We start from the raw sequence: 20,081 nt of genomic DNA, 5'->3' as shown, positions 1-20,081 counted from the left end.
GTGCGTGTGGGTCTGGCGGGGCTGGATCAAGATCTTGCAAATCAAACTAGAGATCTTGCAAAACAAACACAAGATCTCACAAATCAAAGTCAAGATCTCGCAAATCCAAGTCAAGATCTCGCAAAACTATAGTCAGTGTTCATCCCACCCCATGCACACATCCCTTTTGTTTTTTTTGGTGTGGGGCGTCATTCACCGCTGGGGTAATTACGCCTTGTGATTGGCTCGTATTATGACAGAGCTAACGAAGCCCTTAATGAAAATTAGCAGCACTTGGCTGGGGCGGCGTGCAGTGGACGTGCTTTACCACAAGCCGAAGCAGGAGCCGTTAGATAAGCAGTGGAGAAAGCGGCTTGCTCACTCAGGCGCCGCACACACACACACACACACGCACACACACACACACACACACAGAGACAGACACGGAAGTTCCCTACATACACACTCCTCCCTGGGTGTGAAAGCATCCGTAGTCTCTGGTGACCGGACCATGTAACGGCCTCCTCCTCAGTCTCATCGTACACAGTGTGCACAGATGACTGTGGGCAAGACATCGGGTAGATACCGTTATGACTGAATAATAACTCATCTTCTAGCAGCAAACACACATTTTTAGTCCTGCAGGCAGTATAGACTCACACAGCTCATGTTGCATCTAAAAGCCATGAGAGTAAGGGTTATTCTTTGGAGTTTTATGGAGCGTTCAGGTGCTTTCTAACGTTGAAGTGTTGAGGGGATGTATGTCACCAAGGAAACCAGTTTACGCCGCTAACTCTGTGAGGTTTCTATATTTGGTTTATGTGGAGAGATAAAAAAAACATTCACAGACGCACATGCGCACACACACTAACACACACACACACACACACTCACATATCTACAGACAGTCTTATTACATGGATGGTTAGCAGACACATAACACACTGCTTCCCCCTTGATGCGTGCCAAAATAAAAAGGTGCATGGATAAAATGTTTTTCATGCTCAATTGCTCCAAGGACTCTTCCAGGGCGCAGTGCATTGATCTCCCCCTTCCCCTCCCTCCCTCCCTCCCCCCCTCCCTGCCTGCTCCTTCTTACAGCCCTGTGCCAGCCCGGGTGTAAACACGGAGACTGCGTCGGACCCAACAAGTGCAAGTGCCACGCGGGCTTCACCGGAAAGACCTGCAACCAAGGTAGGTTCTGATCCACCCCTCCTGGCTCCCTGAGTTCATCTGAGCAGTAGTCTCAGAGATCAGACTTCAGTTTGATACCAAAGTTTGACGGCAGACCTGCTCAAATCTGGAGGAACGGGCGTTTCATGTTCTTTGCCTTCGTGTAAATATTTTCCAATCATGTTGCTGGAGGCGGGGGAAGTGAGTAGGTGCATAATTGGTGAACCCAAACTCTGCCAACAGTAGTTAGCTTAAAAAAAAAAAAAGTGTAAAGTTTTTAGGTCAACACTGCAGAGACACTCTTCATCCACTCACGCAAATGGGATTTCTCTGTAGAATATCTCTGTACAAAACAGGAAACATGACATAACGCTGCCCTCTCTGTGCCGTCTCCCCCGCTGTTAGAACACAGTAGGACTGCCGGACCCCAACTTACCTGAGCAGTGAATCACGGAAGCCTCACTTTTTATATACATACATTTTGGCATTAATTACTATTGCTTTAATGTTCTTTGTGTTGTCTTGTTCTTTACAAGGTGATGATTTTATTTAGTTGATGTGATATTGTAAGACTAAGAAAGAGATGTTCACGCACACCAACAACAATCTGTTTCAAAGTGTAGGGTTCGCACACTTTATAGGCTATATTTCATGCTTATTGTTTTCAACAACAACAACACATTGACCACATTCAGATCTTTGTTGACATATTTTATTGGTGAAAATAACCCCCCTGGATACAGAAGGAGTATGAGCATGACTATGCCTTGTGTTCCTTTGCTGCACTTAAATAGACATAAACCAGTTGCAGATAAATGCACTTTTCCTATCCTGCATTTAAATAAAGTAGGGCAGCAAGTAGCCAGGTGATGAATTTCTGCCTTTAAGGGTGGATAAAGCACAGGCCACCGCCCCTCTTTTACAACATCTCCCCAAGCCATCGTAGCCATACTACTGTCATCTTTATTATTTATTTCAGTTGTCGTCGCTTTGTTTTGCCGTCCCTCCTCCCTCGGCCTAGAGAGCGCTTCACGTATTAATCTTGCTGATCATTCCCAGTGCATAAGGGGGCTGCTTCAGAGGCTGGTTGGGTCCCAGCAGACGTGCTCAGGAGACACTGGAAGGTGTAATCACAGGGGAGAGAGGGAGAGAGGGAGAGAGAGGGCGGTGGAGAGAGAGGGAGAGGAGCTGAATCAGCTCAAATGGAAACGGCTGAAGGGGACAAGCCAAACGATCTCTGGTGTGCGTCCTCTCCTGTGGAGATAACATCGCAATCACTGACCTCAGATACCTCTGCGCAATTCAGACTTATTGGAGCTTCGTGATGTGTGTGTGTGTGTGTGTGTGTGTGTGTGTGGGCCCACGAAGGAGAGTGTGTTGTGCTGCATATTGTGTATTGCGTGTAGGTCTATTATGTGCCCCATGGTTTGTAGGTGCGATGTATGTGGGTGTGTGCGTGTGTTTGCCTGAAAAGATGGGAAATGTGGAGGGTTTTGTCAAGATAAAGTAATTTGACGTGCATCCAAGTGTCTTGAAAAATTGTTGTGGGATTTGAGCCCTAACGTGGGGAATAGGATAACGTGTTATTAAAAATGGCAAGACAAGAAAGGGGGAAGTTGAAAGGAATCCTTTCCGGAATGTTTCTTATGACTCACCGGTCGTTGCCGGGCGATAGGTGGCTCCTGTCTGCCAGACAGCCAGACAGCCAGAAGGCCAAACAACCAGACTTTGTCTTAGCATGGAACAAAAGGGAATGAGAGACGGATCTGTGCCCTGCATGAAGTCCACAATGGCCGTCCGCGCCAACGCTCCAATCTCAGACACCAGGCACCGCAGCGCTGAAACCGTTTCAATGCTCAGATACGTTTTGATATATCTGTTGAGAACCAATTGTTTTAAGAACTAAAAGGGTTTGGGGTTTTTAATCAGATATTAGTGTTTGGGTGTGCGCTGTGTGACATCATTTTTCCATTTGTGGACAATTAAGTTTAAGTTGAACTCTTCATGAGGCATGATGTTTCTACCTCCTTCTTTTCTGCCCTTGTTTCTTCCTCCACTGGCTGACTGCTCCTACAGTATATTCTAAGGTCTATTAGATATATCATAAATAAATCAAGCAATAAAAATGCTGATTCTGTGTTTAAGGAGAAACGGCAGCACGCGAGGAAACATTTATTTTAACTTTTGCTGATGACATAGATTTACGAAAGTATATTTACAAATAGTCATTGCAGATGCATGCTTAAACAAATGGGTTTGCACTCACACACTGACAGACAGACACACACACACACACACACACACACACACACACACACACACACGAACACACACACAGAGAAACACACAGAAACACATACACACACACATACCCCCCCCCCCCCCCCCCAACACACACACACACACACACACACACACACGCACACACACATACACACACACTGCGAAAGACTCCTGGCAGGCTTAGCTAGGCATTCCTCTGGCTCTCAATAGGGCCTGTGGACAGATGAATGACCCTAAAGGCACTCCAATTAACAGGAGTGCTTAACACCTGGGAAACCACTGTGTCACTTAGCAAGCACAAACCAACGAAGAAGAGATTATGCTACAAAACTCACAACCATCTTCGTTTTCAGGTTTCCAACATTCTAGAAAATTTTGGGGCTATTTTTGCGTCCAATGTAGACTTGAGTCCATATGAAGCGAGCACTAAGACACAGGCCCACTGCATGCGGGCTCCGTTTGCTTTGCTTTATTGGAAGAAATATGATTTTATTCCATGTTGGGGTCGTGCTACAAATATGATAGATTCCAAAATTTGAAATCTTAAACAGCATTATTATGTTAATGCTTAAGGCTATTTATTTGTATGTTTACATATTCCATGTATTGGGCAACCACTTTTTTCACATATTTTACTTGTTAGTTACTTCGTATGGGGAAAAGGCTGACGAATGTAAGGTAAAAGATATTAATATAATTTCATGTTGTCCAAATGAATGTAAGCAAATAAGAATATTTTTTAACCATCATCAAAAAAAATTGTTACAAATATAAGTTTTTAGATAGACCTGCACATTTTCACCAGCCAAGACAGGAGGATCTGCGTTCAATTCCCCAATGTCTGCAACCTAGCTGTAGGCAACCTTGAGTAAGAGGCTTAACCCCTTCCTGCCCATTAATAACACCGACATCCACTGCAAGCCACTATGGATAAAATCATCTAAAGCTAAATGAGTAAATAGTGATATAAAACAGTAACAGAGCAAAGCGCTGATATATGTTCCCCATGCTCAAGAGCTATTCCTCAGTTTCGTCGATTCCAGAGTTATCCCAACAGATAGTTCTCTCCCTCAACAAATAACTCCATCGGGAACGTCCGTTTATTTTACAATGCCTGAAGAAACATTAAACAACAGCGATGCGTTCATGTACCTCTGGTTCACCTTAACGCCGTGTTTATACCATGCGGGGGGATTTAATTGCTTTCTCACTTGGCTTACGGGGAGACAGTGTTAAACAGCTCCAGAGTGAGGTGGTCATTAGCATTAACAGTGCTTTAAAGGAGACAGCTATTCTAAAACCTCACGTCTCCGCGTTCTCCCTGGCTTCGCCAAAAGAACCGACTAATAACGTTCACCTTTGGCGCTCCCTAAATATTTTTCTGCTCTGCCGTCACAGACAATCCAGTGTGCGTCTCGGAACGGCATATATCTTCTTGACCTTTTCTCGCTGTGTTTTTTCTTCCGCAAGACCACCCTAGTGGTTCTTTATTAAAAGCTGTGGTGGGGCTCTTTTTCTTCCATTACCACGTTTTAAAATTAGATCTGCAGTCTGTGCGTAAGTGTCCTACTTGATATTTGTTTTTCCTGAAACAGATCTATCCTTGCCTCATCTGTTTTTTTTTTGGCCTGCTAGATGTCATTTGAAAGTGATTCAAACCAGATGGGGCCGACTCAAATCACGGTGTGGATGTCTGTGTATAATTACCACCATTACCACCTTGTAGCCTAAGTGTTGTGTTTTTGCTTTATTAGGCTAATTTAACCAATAGGTTTACATGATGATTTAATGGTGAGTATAGGGACGGTGATTGTGCTGTGAACTTTACTTTGTGAAGCTACTCAGCAAAAAGTGTGAACTCCGATATGAACCTATGAACTCGCGTGAACTCTGTATGCATAGATAAGCTATGAGATGTTTTCAGTATCTTTTAATAGGTATCGATATTTTGATGGAATTTTCAACCCTTTACGCGTTTTCACAAGGGCAAGCGAGAGACACACACATACAATAAAAGCAATCGATTAATATCTTAACACAGATCAATTGTTCCCAGACTCATATCATTTTCTTGGTGTTCCTTGTAACTGTGATTCTATAGCAGGAGTTCAGGCTGACGAATCTAGCAGAATCGCCCACCATCCCCATCTCCCCCGCTATCACCACCTCCACCACGTACCAGCCCACCACCGTTGTGGCTGTTAAGCACACACCACCTGTCTGCCGTTGACCTACGACCTGTACACTGACACGGACAAATTGGAAGAGAATAATGAGGGATGAGTTCTGAAATCTGTGGCGTTATTGTGCTGAGCTCCTTCTGGCTTCTTCCTCAGTGGCAGAGCAGGAGGTCTAATGGAGGAGAACAGGTGAAGAGATTCAGGCTATGTTCTGTCTCTTCCGACCACATGTCTGAGTCCCACCGGCATAATCCTCTTGCTGCAGTATGTTCTTCCCTGCTTTTCAGGAATGTGGGGAGAGGTGTTCTAATCCAACCGTTGGTGCCTATCACTCCAATAACACTCCATAACACTCTCTCTCTCTTTCTCTCTCTCTCTCTCTCTGTCTCTCTCGCTCCCTCTCTCTCTGTCTCTCTCTCTTTTCTTTCTCTTTTCTTTTCCTCTTTCTCGCTGACCCTCTCTCTTCCTCTCTCTCTCTCTCTCTCTCTCTCACTGTCTCTCTCTTTTCTATCTCTTTTCTTTTCCTCTTTCTCGCTGACCCTCTCTCTTCCTCTCTCTCTCTCTCCCCCCCCCTCTCTCTCTCTCTCTCTCTCTCTCTTTCTTTCAAATTCCCTTCTCTCTCCACACTATCCACCATTTCTCCTTCTGTCTCTTCTCTTCCCCCCCCCCCCCCTCGTTCTCCTTCGTCCAACCAGAGGAGCCGGGGTATTTCTCCCCGCCACTGTGGGACATCCATCTCCCTGTCTCTCTCCCCGTGGACCGCCCGCCCGCGAGGGTGGCAATGGAGGGTGAGAGATTGACATTGTCAAACGGCAGGCAGCTACGCCCTGTCTTTGCCCTTCTTGCCCTGGCACACCCGCCCCCCTCTCTCTCTCTCTCTGCTGACGGCTGGGCGACCAAAACGCATGGTCCTGCACACGCGCTCACCGCAGAAAACCAGCAGACACTAATGTTGCTTATCTATAAGCCCTATCTTCCCACGATGCCTTATGTTGCCATGGATAAATATACAATTGCACACAGTATATTTATTTTATCGTGGCAGTGCGGACTAGTAAGCATAAATATCTCTGCAGGAGACCTTGTGAATGCGGAGCATGTGGAACCTCACCACACTCACTGTGTGCGTGGCGCTGTACATCAACACTGTACATCTTTCTCCTGTGTTCTCTCTCTCTCTCTCTCTCTCTCTGTGTCTCTCCCTCCCTCTCCCTTTCTCTTCTTTATTTATGCTCTTCTTCTGCTCCCAGCCCGAACGGTTGACAAATGGCCTTTTTTTTTTTTTCTTCCTGTCAACATGAGGGAGCCACGATAAGTTCTCTGCTCATAACTCCCGTGAGCCGGACTCGTCGTAACGCTTCTTGTATCGGTGTTCTCTCTCTCCCCTATCGTTTCTCAGATGTCGAGCGCTCCGAGGAGGAAACTGGGAGGAAAAAATGTTGATTTGAATTTTTGTTTTTCTTTCTCCCCTTTTTTCCACCGAACAAAGAACAATGACCACCATTATGGCCGCCTGTTATCTCCTGCAGGGTTCACACATCACTTGGGATAGACACCCACCCACCCTCTACCCTGCCCTCCATACACACACACACGCACGCACGCACGCACGCACGTGCACGCACACACACACACACACACACACACACACACACACACTTTTTGACACAGGTCATTCCATAAACACACACACACACACACACACACACACACACACACACACACACACACACACACACTCACACTCAACTCACACCCACACATACATGTATTCACATACGCACACGCAAATGCGCACACCCATGCCTTATCTCTGTGTGATGGGGGGCGTGTCAGGTATGCAGCAGAACACAGCTCACTGTCAGGGGTCTGAGGCCCTATAAATCTGTCCACACGTACGCATCACCTCTGTTGTGTCAGTCCAGTGTTATGGAGGGCCGGGTTTACTGTAAGCCCCGGAGCCAGAGGCCCCCCACCCGCACCCTACCCCACTCAGCTCCCCGCCTTCACGGCCCGCGTTAAACACGTTATCTGCGTCACATCTCTGTCGCTTTCTTTCTTTATTTTGATATTGCGCTTTCCCTACCTCACTTGTATTATCTCTCTTTTCTTTCTGTCTGTCTCTCGTTCTTGCTATCTCTCTGTTTCTATCTTTCTCCCTTTCTCTTTCCCTCTCTCTCCCTTTCTCTCCCTCTCTCTTTTTCTCGCTAACTCTCTCTTTCTCTCTCTCATCCTTTCTCTCTCTCTCTTTTTCTCACTATCTCTTTTCCTCACTAACTCTCTTTTTCTTTATTTCTCCCTTGCTCTCTCTCTCTCTCTCTCTCTTTTTTACTATCTCTTTCACGCTACTTACCTCGCTCTAAGTCTCTCTCTCTCTCCGTCTCTCTCACACTCTCTATATCCCTCTCTCTCTCTCTCTCTCTTTCTCCCCCTCACCCTCTCTCCCCCTTCTTCCCCACTCTCCCTTGCGGTGTTGTTCTTCCTCTCAGTCTGTCAGTCTGGGCTCTGGAGGCCCCTGGGTCTCTTCTTGTTTGACGTGTGCTGATGGTCGTGTGAAGCGCTCACCGTCTGAGAATGCGCTCATGTTCAATAATCCCTCATTTACATACAAAATAAAAAGCACTTTTTGTTTTGGCCGGACAAGCGGGAGCCAGTCGCTCCGCCATCCCATAGTTGTGTTGATGGACAATGTCATCTCGTTGGGTTCCCATGGTAACTGACAGGAATGGCTTCTTTTGTGTTGTTGTTGTTGTGTTGTGTTTTTTTTAATTTTTTTTTTTATTACGTTTAATACGTTATTTATTTATTTTTCATCACGTCAAGTGAATGCTCCTTCAACAAGCAGGCCAAATTTGTATCCCCCTCTTCTTCGCCCACAAATTTAGGGTTAGGGTTAGTCTAGACCTCTGACTGACTGTATCGTATTCTTCAACTAGCTGTTTGAGTCATTTAATTAATTAGAAGTTTAACTATTCTCATAAGAACGAGGATGTGCTCATCTATCAGCTAATTTCCCCAGAAGAGATGGTGGGAAACAAGGAAATGATTTGAGACTAATTACGACTTTATTACCAACTTTACTGGCTGAATGGTATTAAATTAATATAAAATCCCAGTAATCAGCACTTAACAAATACTTAGCATACCTGCTTCAACTGTTTAATCAGACAAGGCTAATTGTGTTTCAACCGATTTGCCTTGCTTTACATTCATTGATCAAAGCCTGTGTTGGCGCTGAAAGAACACACAAAATCACAATTTGTCAGCTGCAGTCAAACCAATTCCTCAAAAACCTTTGCCAATAATAGTGCCTTGACTACCGCAGTCAAACTGTATGCAAATACTCTTTCTCCTTCCAAAATGTCAGAAGGGAGAATTGTCTGCTCCGTTTTTTGGACTAGAAGTGATTTCTAGATGGGTGATGTGACAGATTGGCTATCCACCAATCACACATTGCCTACCATTTTGATGGACACTTGCCTGCTTGGACATCCCTTGGAGCCCAGAGTCTAGTATGAGTCTCTAGTATGACAGGAATTCTGTAATTTTTCCAGCACCTCTTGACTGTCAGAAACAGCAAACTACTAGACAACAGAAATATGTCCATTCTGAAATGAAATCCCATTCAAAAGCTAATAAAGAAGAGACATTTTAGACATTTTATTATTAGACATTTTTATTTAGTGTACATTAAATTCTTTCCTCAGTCTCTTGCAACTTCAACCGAACCATATTAAATCAGATTTTTATAGACACTTGAAGCGAAGGCTTTTCTAAGCACTGGACACGCTATAGATCAAAGGCGACAGGTTGACAACTGTTTCAAGGACTTAACTGCAAAACAGGGCAAACCCCACCATTTCCAGGGGTTGTCAGCTAAATGATTTATGATATCTCAGCCATCGGCGCGATGGACCCTACCCTATTATCTTGTATCCGGCACAGGTAATTCACTGGTTTGTCAGTTAACACCCCCCGACGCCACGTTCATCAGTGTTATCACAGAGGAAACCTCTGACATGTCATAACACCGCAATCCTATTGCATCTGACATGACATCCCCCCCCCCCCACATCCTTCTCTCTGCTACTCCTCCTCTTCCCCCGCTCCTCATGCCTCCTTCTCTCTCCTGCTCCTCCCCCACCACCTACTCCTCTCTCCTGCCTCTCCTCAGCCCCTCCCCTCCCACCTCCAGCCGCACCCCTACCACCTCCTCCTCTCACCTCCTCCTCCTCTTCCCCTCTCCTCCCAGCCACTCCCAAATACCTCCAACTCGCTCCTGCTCCGTGTCCTCCCTTCTGCTCTCGCTTCCTCCCCCACCTGCACACCTGAACCCTAAACCTTTAATGGACGGGAAGGTGTGTTTGGGGAGGAAGGAGCCATTTGACCCCTTGACCTCCTCCCCCTCCCCCCAGCACATTGATCGCATCACATCTGAGCCGCCGTCGCTGCTTGTCTTTCACACCACAAAGGTATTCATGTGTTTGTACCTCCCTCTCTCCCTGCCTCCCCCCTTATCTCGCCCTGCAGACCTGAACGAGTGTGGCCTGAAGCCGAGGCCCTGTAAGCACAGGTGCATGAACACCTACGGGAGCTACAAGTGCTACTGCCTCAACGGCTACATGCAGATGCCTGACGGGACCTGCGGAAGTGAGTCTCCTACTGCTCTCTCTCTCTCTCTCTCTCTCTCTCTCCCTCTCTCCCTCGCTGCATAACTCACTCTATTTTTTTCCTTGTCTTTCCATACCTTGGTTTCTCTCCCTCATTCTGTCTCTCTTTTTCTCTCTCTTGCTCTCACTCGTTCTGTTTCTCTACATCCGATATTATTCCTGTCTCCCTTGTTCTCTCCCTGATTTTCTGGCCTAAGCTTCTGGCTTTCTCCTTTAGTGCTTCTCTCTGACTCTGTCTCTGTCTCTCTCTCTCTCTCTCTCTCTCTCTCTCTCTCTCTCTCTCTCTCTCTCTCTCTGTCTCTATGTCTCTCTCTCTCTGTCCCCTTGCGTGGGCAGCAGGCTGGTCACATGGTTCGTTATGGACGCCTCTTAGAGCTGGATGCCTACACAAGGCAGTGCTAATGACAGCCACTCTCCATAATGAAACACATTCCCACACCGCTGGAAGTGCCTCTGACAGCGGTCTCTGACAGAGGCCTCATAAGTGCGTGATTGAACGTTTCAATTAAAGCGCTCCGCGTTCTGATCGCTCTTCAGCTGGCAGCCGCTCAGGGGTCCTGAGAAAGACACCTACGAAGATTAAAATTACAAAAATAAATAGATATTTGTTACAAAGCTTTGAGGTTTAACTACTCTGGTACTGTATTGGCAGGTCTCACTGATCCTCTTGTGATTAAAAGAGATGGTGGAATTCATGTACATGTCTGTACATGAATTACATTTGACTCCTTTACCTCTAAATTATTTGTATCCGATTTGTTCACCACCGTCTTACCAGCCTGACTTTAAATCCATATCATCAGGGACATAAAAAAGAAGAAGAAAATAAATAAATTCCTACTTCTAAATGACTTAAATTTCTTCCCAATTTTCTTCCACCACGGAATGACTTTGAATCTTGTCATGTAAAAAAGAAAATCGTTTCCCCAGCGCCGTTTCCCACAATGCTGTTGGGTGGCGGTGATGGTGTATGATGATAGTGTAAAACACCGACTCCACTCACTCCTGCTCCTCTCCTCTGCCCGCTCCCATTTCGATCGATAGATCACTGTAGCATTTAATCAGGGCCCTCTGCCTCTCTCATCCAAAAAAGAAAGAAATAAAACAAACACACACACAGTGGAGAGAGCTCCAGAATGCCCGTAGCGAGGGAAGGCGAGGAGAAGCCACAGCAGCAGCAGCAGCAGCAGCAGCAGCAGCAGCAGCGGCAGCAGCAGCAGAGGCAGTAGCAGCGGGTTTAATTTCCTGGCTGTGGTTTGAGGATATTGAAAGAGGCAAGAGAAATGTGCTCCTCCGGGGCACTCGAGTTTCCCATGAACAGCGGGCAGCAATGCAGGGAAACAATGTGTTGATGGAGGAGGTGAGGGCAGGAAAACGATTTGGTCTGGTCTGGAGGGGAGGGTGGGTCTAGTGTGGGTCAGGGTGACCATGAGAGCAGGAGGACGAGGAGGAGGAGGAGGTAATGAAGGAAAGAAGTGTGAGACGCTTACACCTCAGGGGAGAGGGGAGTGAGTGGCTTGCAGGATATTATGTGAACGTTATATAATATGATGAAGTCTGTGTGTCTATATATGTGCAATGATATATGCGAGACAGAAAGAGATTGAAAAGGGAAAATATATATATATATATTATAGATCCCTTTTCTATCTGAAATGTGTTTCATATGGAAGAGAGCTGCAATGTATATATATATATATATATAGATATAGATATAGAGAGAAATAGAGAGAGAGAGACAGAGAGCGAGAGAGAGAGAGAGGGGGGGGGGAAATTATGAGAAAATTTGGTAAAACTAAAAATGTACTTTAACTCCATGTCATGTAAAACCCTAACTCTGTGTTGTGGTGTGTGTGTGTGTGTGTGTGTGTGTGTGCTGTTTTCCTCCCCCCCCCGCCACCTAGGTGCCCGCACGTGCGGCATGGCCAACTGCCAGTACGGCTGTGAGGTGTCCAAGGGGGAGGTCCGCTGTCAGTGTCCATCGCCAGGGCTACAGCTGGGGCCCGACGGGAGGACCTGTGTGGGTATGTCCTGCTTCATCACCGCTCACATCTCCGTACCTCCATGAAGGGCCTGGCACCGCTGGAGCAGCGGGGGGGGAGGGGGGGGGGGGGGCGGGCAGTGGCAGAGCCGTATATAGAGAGAGTTCCGCCAACTGAAATCATGGGCGCCATCTTGTAGACCCAAGTCAGCTCACTGTACAACGTCTGCCAATGGAACGAAGATGGGATGTTGCAACAAATCGCTCATTATCATCATACACTGTTTGGGAATGTTAAAAGGTTTCTCATAGTTTGCTAAAATATAAACGCTTTTACAAATATATCACGTTTAACGTCTCGAGAAGACATAATTATGCCTACATCGCCTATCAGTGGAGCCGCTTTCACCTTACCTTCTCCGATAGCCGTCGCCGTGTAGCCTACGATTACTTATTGAGTCATTGGCTAAAAATGACAACTTCTTGGTTATTTATTTTAATCTAGACTATAAATATTTCTCCTAAACATCAAATTAACCCTTCCCGTAGCCTACTTAGGTGTCATGATCAGACTGTGTCTATTGTTAAATGTCTGACTGATGACTAATGCCCAAGGGAAAAAAGACCAGACACGTATGATTTTGTTTATCAATTAAAGACTTGTTTTCTCTTTCATAAAAAATGAATCAGACATTAGCAATATAAAAATAACTTTGGTTACTTCTTACACTATAGCTTATAATACATTCTGAATGTTTGCATTCAAATCCTAGCAGAACGCAATCATTTGTACAACATTTAAACAACATTTAAACAACAGACTCTCAGGAAGATCCTCCAACAGGAAAATTCATATTCAAATTACAACAGTCAAATCAGGGAAGAGCCATTAAAACAGATCTTGAATATTACGGTAAAAGTATACATTTTGTATTAGACAATCTTTAACTATCTTTACTTCTTATACTATATAGCATATAATACATTCTGAATACATTCTGAATGTTTGCATTCAAAACCTAGAAGATCTTATAATTAATATGAATGCAAATAGATGGAAAACTACATGCAAAAGTGCAAGTGAACACAATAATTTGTACAACATTTAAACAACAGACTCTGAAGATCCTCCAACAGGAAATTCTGGGCGGTGTCGGTGGGGTGAAGACAAACAGTTGCTGGGATGACATTCGGCTTGAGCTTCCTAACACCATCAGCTCTGTGACTCTCTAACTGTGTCTCATCAAAGTGATCCTACAAACAGAGTCAGACATATTTTAATGCAATTTCAAAGAGAAAGTAAATGATGGTAATGTATTTCACAGAATGGCATCTAACAAATGCATAGTTATTGCATGGATTACATAAGAGCTTTGGCACCATGCTGTTTGCACTAGACTCTAGACAAGAGTAACATAAATCTCTCCAGAAAACACAAACTGACCATGTATTATCTGTAACTCGAGAAATAGCTGACCAAGCAATGCAGCAAAAGGGAATTTGTTTGCAATATATCCACATGATTTCCGTGCAAAGTTAATCACAATCTTTCTGACATGCATGAACATAAACAAAGACAAAGCAGCCGGTGTTTTGAAAGAATTCAGGGTAAAATGCGGCAGTGCAGAAAGATAGCACGTCAAGTAGGCTAGCCTTGCAATGATGTAGCCTAGTATTAATATTTGTCATTATTTGTCAAAATAATGACAAAAAATTAAAATCAAAATAATCTAAAAATTGCATCGATTTTCACAGAATGGCATCTAACCAGTGCATACTTATGCATAATTATGCATAAAAGAGCCTGGTGGAAAAATACAGACGGCAGATGCAGGTTGTTTGTCCCGGAGTTCAGTGCTAGCACTAGCATAAAAAAGGTGCAAAGAGCTAGCGAGCATCGTGTAGCTTAACACTACTAGGCTATGTTCAAATCAAATTCACTTTGGTTAGTACTTTTTTCGAAGCATGCCATGAATTGATGGGGTACAACAATATTTTCCAAATGTGTTTTCTTTTCAAAGTCCATGATAGAAATGATAGAAATGTTCTCACCTCACACAACAAGGAAAAATTATTTGGCTTCCAGTTCATCCTTCTGACCCTCTGCTCCCACAATTTCCTCCTAGTAGGGTCCCGAGGGAAATGATGCAGACGTTTACCACGTCCGGGCCTTACAGAGCAACCATAGGCTGCACAACACGGCATTTTCTTTCGAAAAGTAATGATATTACAGATATATATTTCTCTCTTGTAAGTTGTCGCACTTGCCTTGATAGCATGATAATGACGATTGATTAATGTTTGGTCTGTAAGATGGCGTACACAAAACACATGACTACCTTTGAACCAATCCACAACAGAATTGTCCTGAACATTCTAAACAGAGTTGGCGGAACTCTCTCTATATACCGCTCTGGGCAGTGGTGGATGGCAAAGCGTGCTGCCAGTGTTTTGTGTTTTGCTAGTGCTTTGTCTCGTCTTCGCGACGAGAACAGACAAGGCAAGGTTATAGGATTAGAATCATAATGATTATCTAATCACTTTATTTATACTGCACCCTTACGAAAAGCGAAAGCCGGCCAAAGTGCAAGGCGTGATCTAATACAAGGAAAAATAGTGATTAGCAACGATAAATATGTCAACACTTAGAGACGTCTGTTGTACTGGAAGTGTAGCGGTAGGAAGAATAAAGGAATATTCTGTTGAAGAAAATTTATGTGTGATAAACAGACGCCCAGAGCATGGTAAAACAGTATGCAAACCAAATGGAATATTTCACCACCAAAATACATACAAAATCCAAAATCCAGAGACAGACTGGTAAGTAGAACATTTATGCAGAGTTCACTGTCACCCTGAGCTTCATTAGCTGACGATGTTCAGTGGAGTGTGGTTCCCTTCTGGGTGAAATCACACCACCTATCACATCTACATGCCAACCTCCCGGCCCAACCGGTTTCTCGTCTTTTGTTCTTCTTCCAATCAACCAGGTATTCAGTGCACAGATGGAAGGGTACAAATTGAGGCAGTAACCCCAGTGTCAGGTTTAAATACAGGGTGTCCTGGAGCTGACTGGCCCGGTTAAGGGGTCTGCGCTCCCTGCTCGTGAGCGCGGGGGGGGGGGGGGAATCAGCCACAACATTAATCTCAGACAATGGAAGAGAGCTGCTGGAGCCCCAGGCACTCAGCTGGCGCAAATACAAAACAATATAAAAACTGGGACCATTATTTTTGTTGGTGACAGTCTCTGTATATCCTGTAAATCTAAGTGCACAGTCAAAATGAAGCAGGTCACTTCAGCATGTTAGTATTGACGTCATGGTCACCAAGGTTACCCTCAACATCTAACAACATACAGATTGGAAGCGCAATATACTTTTGTCAAGCCTTGCTTGAACCAAGACAACTTTGTTCAGAAGGTTTTTACCATGAAAGAATTCTTCACCAAAATAAAAAAAAACTTTCTATTGATATACTATTGAACAGTCTATTCACCTGGCTAGACTAGGGAAAATGTTGTTCAAACTGTTCTGAGAGACTGGGGAAAACGAACCACTGTGATCTGCCTTAGGTAACCTGAAGGTCAGAACCTAGCTGTGTTAGCTGCAGGCTGAACACTTATACTACACACAGATACCGCCATGCAGATACACATCTACACGTAGATATTTAGCTACTATTTAGCTTCCTGCAAAAACAAAGCGTGGCTCCGTTCAAACCGGTACTAGATTGAGGACGAGATACCCATTAGCATAAATCAGTGCATCATGTGGAGAACATGCTAATTATAACGTCAACGTCAACTTCAGCATTCATTATGCACGGTGTTCACCTCTGGGTCAGACCCCTCTGAACTCACCTAATTGCCTGGTTAAAGCAGACTCTGCATTTTGTTCCGTCGTCGGTGTGAGGAATAAAAAACTAAATAAATAGGAGAGACGTCCCCAAGGGCTCCGCCTCTGACTGACTGCGTGTGAGATTCACCGTAGAAGGTGGAAGTCTCCTCTCCCACTCCAGGTGCTAAATATTAATGTCCCCGTGTGTGCCCCTAGAGGTGATCGACATTAAAGCCAATAGAGGGAGCTTCAATAATGAATCAAAGCATTGTTCAGAGTAATTCCAGGGAATATATGACCTGAAACAACCCCGCTGTGTTCATGAATGAAAACAGATCAAGGGTGGGGAGGGAAGGTCATGCACTTCACAGCAGACTACCTTCCAGTGGGGTCTATTTGGAATAAGTATTAGCATTTCAAAAACGGTGTTATTTGGTGGAGTTCTTAAGTCCTTCCCTTGCCAACAAGGTGAGACCAATCGCTCTTGTTGTTTTCAGACGTGGACGAGTGTGCGACGGGGATAGCGGTGTGTCCCCGCTTCAGGAAGTGCATCAACACGTTCGGGAGCTACATCTGCAAGTGTCACGAAGGGTTTGACCTGCAGTACGTCGGTGGGAAGTACCAGTGTAAAGGTAGGCCCACTGCGATACTATCTCCCCACTGGAACAGCGTGACCTGGGTTTAGGGTTCAAAGGGTCCCAGTTCAGACTTGATACTTACATGGAAGGTGCTGTGTATGTATTATGTTTCAGTATTTAATAGTAAAAAAAAAAGAAGGGTTTTGACTCAGATGTTCTTTCCTAAAATAGTGGAACACAGTGTTCAGTTCAGCCTTGGAAGAGAGTCTTGGAAGAGAAAAATGTAACCTTTAAAGAGCAGAACTTCTATAGAATTTTAACATCACCCAAAAACACGTTTTCAAGCAACCAAAAAATCCTAGTTTCTCTGGCGTTTCTGGCGGCCTCCAGTGAGCTCTCTGGCTCTGGAGGGGCAGGGAGCCTTGTGAAGAACCAACCCTGTATTGTATGGTGAACCTTTGTTTTGACCGCTTTTCAGATGTGGATGAGTGCTCTTCAGGCCGGAGCGACTGCGGCAGCTACGCTACATGCTACAACACGCCGGGGTCCTTTAAGTGCAAATGTAAAGGCGGCTACGGGGGGATGGGCCAGGACTGCAAACGTAAGCATCCAACCCTCCTGGTTCCCATGCCCACAGGGGAAACTGATGGGCCACTTATTTTCCGTTTCTTTTATTCGCTTTCATTATTCATCCCTTTTATTATTTTTCTCTCTTTCTTCTGTTCTTTCTTTCTCTCCCTCTCTTCCTTTCTCTTTCTTTCGCTTTCTTTCTCTTTCTTTGTCCTCCCAATGTTTTTAAGAAGAAGTGAAGCGGTGTAGTCCAAGACGCAGTCAGAGCGGTGGCAGACCGGCTTTCCCGGTCTGAGAACTCGAAAGTGTTTAGAATCTGTTCTGTGTTTCGCTGGTTCATCATGTTGGACAGCCATTACAGCTGTCTAACATGATGAACCACCGAAACGCCTTAATAGACCAGTCCCCCTAGAAATGACATGTGTTATGTTTCAAGGCAAGCAACATACCCTCATTTCTTTCCTTCTGATGACTCTGTCGCGTCTCAGCTCCGACAGCAATGTATTTTTTAGATGGTGGCTGTTGGTTTTCCCTGCCAGTTTGTCCTCAAGGCCAGCATGTCTCTCTCTCTCTGTCTCTCTCACTCTCTCTCTCTCTCTCTCTCTCTCTCTCTATCACTCTCTCTCTCTCTCTCTCTCTCTCTCTCTCTCTCTCTCTCTCTCTCCCTCTCTCTCCCTCTCGCTCTACCTCTATATATCTCTCTGTCTTTCACTATCTCTCTATCTCTCTCCCTCTATCTCCCTATCCCCATCTGTCTCTCTGTCTCCCCCTCTCTCACTATCTTTCTATCTCTGTCCCTCTCTCACTCTCTCTCTCCCTATCCCCCTCTGTCTCACTGTCTCTCTCTCTCTCTCTCTCTCTCTCTCTCTCTCTCTCCCTCTATATATCTCTCCGTCTCTCACTATCTCTATCTGTCTCCCTCTTTCTCTCTCTATCTCCCGCTGTCTCTCTGTCTCTCTGTCCCCCTCTCTCTCTCAGTCTCTCCCCTACGTGACACACATCTCATAAACCCTGTTACCCTCCCATCACTGGTGTGTGTTTGCCACCGTGTAAATTATTCACGATTATTATTTCCACGGATACTTAATCACAAGACGTATAAAAAAATAAAAAAGTGCAAGGCCAATCCGTCTGGCACAGCGACCCCCCCCCCGTCAAGCCCGCCATTAAACACTGCAGAGCCCCTACAGAGCCCCTACAGAGCCCCTACAGAGCCCCACCGGCAATGGCTCACAAAATTGGTCACCTGCCCAAAGGGTGTAAAACAGAAGTGCTTTAGGAATCGGGACTATGAGCTATGAGCTATCTGTGTATCGGATATCAAAGCCTGCTTCCCCGCGTAACCTAAGAGCAGCATCCCCGTCCCCTCGTCCGTCCTCACTCCCCAAGTCCCCCTCAGAGTTTCCTACCCTCTCTCCCCCTCATTCTGCTGTGTGGAACTTGAAGAATGTGTCGGTGTGCAGGGACAATAGGATGGAAAAATAGGGGGGCGAAGTTTTGAGGACAGCAGCAAAGTGAAGGGGTGATTTTAAAGGCTGTCCTAACCAGAGGGCTGCAAGCTCAAATGCCTGCAGGGAAAGGCATCACAAATCAAGGCACAGTGAAGGCTCTATGAAAGTGTTATAAATACATCTACTGAATCGAGTCTTTCTCAGGGAAAGGTAAATCTGTAATCTGAGGAAATCTTTTCGGCTTTTCTATATACACTTGAGCTCCAATTTGGGGGCTGCCAAGAACATTACTATACAGCCCATTCACCTTCGCATATCTCCCTCCATCTTTATTCCCTAATCCCCGCAGCCTTGCCCAAGGTGTTCATCGCCCCCGGAAGACCCGGGACCCCACCCCCGAACCACCACAACCGCCTCCCTGACGTGGACCACCGACGGACCACCACCACCACCCTCCGCCCACCGGTGACGCCCAAGAGAATCCCCTACGTCAAACCCAGGACAACCACCATCAGCACCACCACCACCACCACCACCACCACCACAAAGTCCCCTCCCAAGAGGCTCACCCCCGTGAGGCACAAGCCCCTGGTTCCCACCCGGAGGCCCGTCATTCCCACCCGGAAGCCCGTCATTCCCACCCGGAAGCCCGTCATCCCCATCCGAAAGCCGCCGGCAGTCCCCCGCAAGCCCTACATGCCGCCAAGGCGACTGCCGGCGACGCCACCCCCGGCGACTGCACCACCACCGCCACCACCCCCACCGCCCCCGGCCCCCAAGGTCCCCGTGGTGCCCCCAACCAGGCTGGCCCCGCCTGCCACGCCTGTAGACAACACCATCGGGAAGGAGGTGACCAAGCAGAGAGGAGACGTTCACAGTAAGAGCTCCTTTCCTTGTTGCACAGTTCAGTTATGAAAGGCGTGGGAGTTGTAGTTCCCTGATGTTTATCATAGTGTTTAACCTCTTTTATGTCGTTTTTTTATTGTTTTGTTTTCTGATAAGAACAGTGAATAATGTATGAACGGGTACTCTTATCCACAACAGTTCAAATACTTATTGCTAATTCTTATGTGTTGCTAATAATGCAGTTTTTGATACCGCAGAATGTAACATATCTGGATAAGTAGGGCATGAATGTGTAAGGCTTAAATATATATTAGAAATCCAAAAGACAATCCTGGTACAAACCTAGTGTTAGCCGGCGTATTCCGGTTGTGCATCTATTTCACATTTCCGCAGTAATCAGTCCTAGGAAAAAAGCAAAGGGCCATCCTTCATAATTTGCATAATGTGCATATGGGGGATATTAAAAAATTATATCTTGAAGGTTTCAATTAAACATTTATACTGGCCCGATGGCAATTTGCATATTTCAATTAT

General features: G+C 45.5%; 1 protein-coding gene across 2 annotated transcripts in view; it reads left to right on the top strand.

Annotated features, from left to right (window-relative positions):
* Positions 1–20,081, top strand: part of npnta (nephronectin a) — a 46,411-nt gene that overhangs the window by 15,297 nt on the left and 11,033 nt on the right. For both annotated transcript variants that reach the window (XM_084465535.1, XM_084465534.1), the window contains 6 exons: positions 1,081–1,173; positions 10,146–10,265; positions 12,190–12,309; positions 16,600–16,734; positions 17,159–17,281; positions 19,051–19,578. In XM_084465535.1, the coding sequence (XP_084321661.1) occupies positions 1,081–1,173; positions 10,146–10,265; positions 12,190–12,309; positions 16,600–16,734; positions 17,159–17,281; positions 19,051–19,578 (1,119 nt within the window). The remainder of the gene's footprint in view (positions 1–1,080; positions 1,174–10,145; positions 10,266–12,189; positions 12,310–16,599; positions 16,735–17,158; positions 17,282–19,050; positions 19,579–20,081) is intronic.

This window comes from Micromesistius poutassou, assembly GCF_964030765.1.
Source record: "Micromesistius poutassou genome assembly, chromosome: 3".
In the NCBI taxonomy this organism is placed as follows: Eukaryota; Metazoa; Chordata; class Actinopteri; order Gadiformes; family Gadidae; genus Micromesistius; species Micromesistius poutassou.
Note: the sequence above shows the minus strand (reverse complement) of the source record. Positions and strands in the feature narration are given on the sequence as shown.